Source organism: Seriola lalandi, unplaced genomic scaffold (genome assembly GCF_002814215.2).
Source record: "Seriola lalandi dorsalis isolate HSWRI2012SDOR001 ecotype SW California unplaced genomic scaffold, Sedor1 jcf7180002054483, whole genome shotgun sequence".
Classification (NCBI taxonomy): domain Eukaryota; kingdom Metazoa; phylum Chordata; class Actinopteri; order Carangiformes; family Carangidae; genus Seriola; species Seriola lalandi.
In genome coordinates this window covers 266,710-271,961 of record NW_019525036.1, presented here as the reverse complement: position 1 = coordinate 271,961, position 5,252 = coordinate 266,710, and the positions used below count along the sequence as shown (strand labels likewise).

The following is a 5,252-nucleotide window of genomic DNA, read 5'->3' as shown; positions in this document are numbered from 1 at the left end:
ACTTTGCTTCTTGTCAAACGGTTAACCCTCACAAAACATGACCGAACACATTTTTCGAAACATTAGACCATCCCTTTAAGTTCGGCCGAACCGGTTCGGACATACGGAACACGTATCTAGTCTAATTTTTGTACATGAAACCAACACGCAGTTAGCTACCTGATGATGTAAACAGAAGTGTGTTTCAGGAGTAACTAGCAAACCGGTTAGAAAATAAATGATGCTTCGTGGCTTTATCGAAATTGAAACACGACGCATTTACATTTTCGTTAACAGGTTTTTGTTCACAAGGATATGCGTCGTCGTAATAATTTCATCATACGACCATATTAAATTGTGTTATTTCGTATAGGAGTTCAGCGTAACGTTCACAACACTCACAACGACGAGCTCGCGGCAGACAACATTACACTCAAACGTCTCGTGAGGGTTTCGGTTGCTAAATTAGACACATTTATACTCCATGTGACGCACAGCTAGCGTTAAGGTTAGCAACCTATTAGCCGTGAAGGCTTTTACCTCAGGTGGCAGGCCGGCTGGGGATGATGGTGGAGCGGTGATTTGTAGCTCGGTGGGTGTGAAATATGTCTGAAACACCTTGTGTTGCCCCCTGGGTTCCGCTGCAACCTGTCCGCTCCCAGGACAGCTGCGGTCACGCGGCGTGCGGGCTCAACGCGGCTATTTTTGGACGCCGACCAGCACCAAGCTAGCTTTAGCATCCTAATCCGCCAAGTGTGTCGCTTAGTTAGTTTGGCAAGCTAACGTTAGGCCACTTTGTTGACCAGCCAAAACTTATTTTCCTTCCTAAGGTGAACACTTTATTGCAATACCCTATATTGACACATGATGGCGCGCCAACAAGCCAGGAAAACTCTAAACAATCAGTGGTCTGTGAGAGATTAAGAGTGTTGTAATGGCAGTAAGAGGGAAAAGATTACACACACACACACACACACACACACACACATATATATAAAAGACATATCAGCTGTATTAAGAACTCCCATAGCTCCCATCCTCACCCTGGCTTTATCTCACTTAAAAGGATTTGACAAAAAGGTTGAATAGCCGCTTCACATCCATCTTATCAATGTGTATCAATACCTTGTCTGGAGCCAAACTCCTTCATAGAGTGGTAAAGAATACTTCATTTTAACAAAATGCTACTGCGGCTTTCAAATAAAACGAATTAGAGCTCATACCGCTTCCAAAATAACATCTTTCAGTGTTTCACAACAGGATTCCCCTCCCCTGAAGAGCGACTGGGACCAGGGCAGAAACATCATGCTTTCATATGATCACCCAGTAGCTCAGCAGATATGAAGTATATCTATGAATATCTTATAACTATGGCAATGGGATGGACCCTGCAAAAGCTGAATCAGAACTTTTCAAAGTGAGTTTTCTCACAAAATAGTTGTATTGTTGTGTGGAGTTCACTTTAAAACACTGCAGTTGTTTTGCATGTATGATTTGTTTTTAGTGTCTTTGCATCAACAGATTAGTTTCGCCGGGTTGCCGTCACAAATGAGATATTATAGCAGCTTATTTTGTCTGTTTGTTGTACAGTTAAATAACAAAACACCAGTCAAATTGATCGACAAAACTCTTTTTATTGGATTTGAGAAAATTTAATCATCTACAGGACAAGGAAAAGACTTGAGTCTCAAGCATCACATATTACAGTTGCACTGTGGAAGTCCTACAATTGCATATTTATGATTGTTGAATGGTTCTTGTCTCTAATTGGTGACTTCGGGTTCTTTATCTAGCCTTGGCCAGACCCACCATATTCTGGGCTCTGCTGAAGACAGCAAAGTAATGTCTAATGAAGACATCACCAAGGATCCACAGGCTGTCACCTCCGCCGCTGAAGCCGGTGCGGCAGCCGTAGTACTGAGACTGTGGGAGAGATTCAGCAGGAGAATTTCAGATAGGAAGCGCAGAGCGACGAGACAATACAAAGGGCCACACAGGGAAGTAATCATTTACCTGGCGGACGTAAGCAGAGGCTGGGAGGGTGAATTCCTGTCCGTGGATGTGGAAGGTCACATCAGGCATTTGGCCGATGTTGTTACAGTTTACAACACTCTGAGAGAAGATAGGAAAAGGGAATCAAAATTTAGTTCTACTGTCTAACTGTTTTTTTTTTTGTGGTAATACTTAATATGACTCTACAGAAATATCTGTTGACCAACAAGTTCTTTTTAGGTACTTACGTCTCCGTTCTGGCTGCTAGCTCCCACATAGCTGTTGATGCTGCTGATGCTGCTCTGAGGTCCAACGATCATAGAAGTGCCGGTGTCCACAATAGCCTGGCAACCACCGTTGCAAGCCACAACCTGACCATTGACGGTAACACTGACAGAGTACAGAGTACAGACAGATATCAAACACTTCTGCCTGTGATGTCACTTCTGATCTGGAGAGATTTCAGAGGGACTGTGGGCTTTACCTGTCCACTGTGATCTGCCAGTACAGCTCATTGGAGAGAGGAATCCAGGTGATGCTGCCGTAGTAGTGGTTGGAGTCGATACCACCGAAGGTCACCACACTACCTTGCTCAGAGTTACTACAAAAGAAAGTGAGAACTTACTGATAAACGTGCCAGAAATGAGTCACCGTCTCAGTATTGGTAGTAAAAGTTAGAACGTTGTATTGTGACATCCACAAAACAATCCCTTTCCCAACACGGGACACCGCAAAACTATGATCGTCCTTACGAGCTAAGGTACACGGAGAAGAGGTCCTGGCTGACCAGACCCTCCTTCATCATGTTGTCAAAGACGGGTGTGGCGCCGGAGGCAGACAGGCGTGGGTAGGCCAAGCCCAGGATACCATCAGCACGCATGTACTGCATGAATGGAGCTTCACTCTTACTCAAGCCGATGATCTGGTTTGTCACAGCAAGGCCTCCCACCTGACGACAATTTGATTTTTAAATTTTGTTAAAATCTTGATGCAACACAGGACAACTAATTTTTTATATCATCAGCAAATCATTGTACCCTTTTCTCAGCTTGAACATGGTAGGACAAAGAAGTAATCAGTGTGTAACAGTAGATAAATATTTATTAATATGTAATAATTTTTAATAATAAAAAGATGTTGTACTCTTGATGCTTCTGTTTCTCACCGTCACTGTGTCGTAGGCGAGGAAGCCGGTCATGCTGCCGGTGCCATACTGGATATTGAGAGGAGTGCCATTGTATTTGTAGGTGCTGCTCGTGCTGGGGTTAAACCTCTTGTGGTTGTCTAGGAGGATACAGATGTGCAAAAAGATATTTTAATATTCACTGATACAGTTTAGATTTCTAATAAGTTTTTTTCTTTTTCTTTTTTTTTTGGCACTTTAGCAGAAGTTAAAAGTAATGAAGGGAAGATAATGAAAGTGTTCAAGTTCTTCAACTGTTAATGTTTGAATTACCTACAGCTGAGAGAAATAAGATGACTAAACGTCCTTTGAACTTTTATATATTAAAGCTCATTCCAGCTGTGTAACACCTGTCTGTTAAATGTTGTCAGTGTATAATTTTACATACTGCAGGCGGGGCTGTTGCAGTAGACGGAGGGAACCCACAGGTTGGAGGAGCCGGTGTCAAAGATGACCTTGAAGGACTGAGGAGGAGTTCCGATGGAGATGACTCCATAGTAAGCCACCTGGAGATGAAGAGGAGGTACGGAGGTTATTCACGATTATCCGAAGTCGCCGTCTTGTCTTCTGTTAAAGCTCTAGCCTCCATTACTCACGTCAGCATCGTTGGTCATGGGCTCGCCAGCCACGGCGAAGCGCTGGTCAAACTTGGAAATGGGGTTGTATGGGTACTTCTGCCTGTAGTCCTCCCACAGACCCTGCTCCTCCAGGAACTCCCTGGCAGTCTTACCCTTCTCCAGAGGGATCCTAGGATTCACCCAAGAGAGCAATTTCAAAATCTGTTCAACCTTTTATTGATCTGTTAAGAGGTCTCTGTAGATGTCCTTCCTCTTAAACCTCTCACTACTTGCAAATTCGGAAAACATGACCGAGACATTCTCGGGACTCAGCTGCAGAATTTCTCTCTTGAGCAGAATACACCAGAGGAGGCCTGGCTTTTATTTCAGGGTAGTTAATGAAGCTTAGGCTCTAGCATCGCATAAGAATCAAAGAATCAAACATAGAGCAAGTACAGGGACATGTCAGAGTGGTAGAGTTGACTTACTGGACCAAGCACTCAGACAGTGCCACCATGGCACACAGAACAAAGACCCACTTCATTGTCGCGGCTGTGCTGTCAACTGTAGAAGACAAAGTATTTCAGCGGGTGCAGATCAACAACATCAGACTCGTGTCAAGAAAAGGTCGGTGACATCGCAGAACCATTCAAACTGCAACAGTCATGCGGTGGGAGTGTGGTCCTCCCAGTGTACTCACCTGTAGATTCTAAGAACCCGAGTGGCTACAGAGAGCCGTGCGTCCTCTTTTATACAGGTGGACTGACGTTGTACCGCAGCGAGACGATAAGGCAACGCACACACGCACACACAGAAAATGATAAGTAAAGATAAATAACGGACAAAATAATCATTGACCTCAAGACAATGTCAATTTTGTGATTAAAGGTAGGAACACAAACTTTTGGAGAACTTAATATTTGTGTCCATGCTGAAGGTATCGACAGGTGAATGCCAAGGGTCACTCTGCAAGGTCAAAAGGTGATACCAAATGACGTTCAGGATAGATTAATGAATAAACATATGAAACTTCGCTTTTTGAGTCTTATCTTGAGCAATGCTTCAATTTTACATGTTTTTATTTAATGCCTTTTATATTTTAATGTTATTTTATTTAAAATATTTGGCTTTGCATAGTCATAACCAATTCTCTATTACTCTACTATTAAATCTGTGTTTGTTTTCAATATTTTTGCATGGATGTTATTTATATATTGTTCTTAATAAAACCAAACCAAAGCTGCATATCATACAAAATGCATTATCCATTAAGGTAATTTTATAGTGACAAACACCGCTGTCATCCACCTCAGCGTGGCTCTCAGCAGGAGCAGAGTTTGCTGCAGTGTTATCATGTGTTTACTCTTCTATTGAGGTTTCTTTTCCTTCAGATAAAAGAATTACTGCTGATAAAATACTCACATCACCGTGTTATTTACTCACACCAAACACATTAATAAAAATAGAAGAACACGCAGTACTTTCATGGTGGGACAGTTTTCCTGTTATATACAAAATGTTTGAAGAAATGAAGCATGAAG

The 5,252-nt window shown here is 42.5% G+C and overlaps 2 protein-coding genes across 2 annotated transcripts in view; both read right to left on the bottom strand.

Annotated features, from left to right (window-relative positions):
* The window catches only part of spata20 (spermatogenesis associated 20), a 35,208-nt gene extending 34,402 nt beyond the window's left edge, over positions 1-806 (bottom strand). The window contains exon 1 of the mRNA XM_023412592.2: positions 520-806. Coding sequence (XP_023268360.1) covers positions 520-719 — 200 coding nt within the window. The 5' untranslated portion in view covers positions 720-806. The remainder of the gene's footprint in view (positions 1-519) is intronic.
* A 787-nt stretch (positions 807-1,593) lies between these two features.
* On the bottom strand, positions 1,594-4,280 carry LOC111659592 (pepsin A-like). The gene is made up of 9 exons (XM_023412591.1): positions 4,200-4,280; positions 3,751-3,901; positions 3,543-3,660; positions 3,137-3,255; positions 2,724-2,920; positions 2,456-2,572; positions 2,220-2,361; positions 1,993-2,091; positions 1,594-1,902 (listed from the first exon to the last, which is right to left on the bottom strand). Exons 1-9 carry the CDS (start codon positions 4,253-4,255, stop codon positions 1,765-1,767), a joined length of 1,137 nt encoding a protein of 378 aa, XP_023268359.1. The 5' UTR covers positions 4,256-4,280; the 3' UTR covers positions 1,594-1,764.
* Between the last annotated feature and the right edge of the window lie 972 nt (positions 4,281-5,252).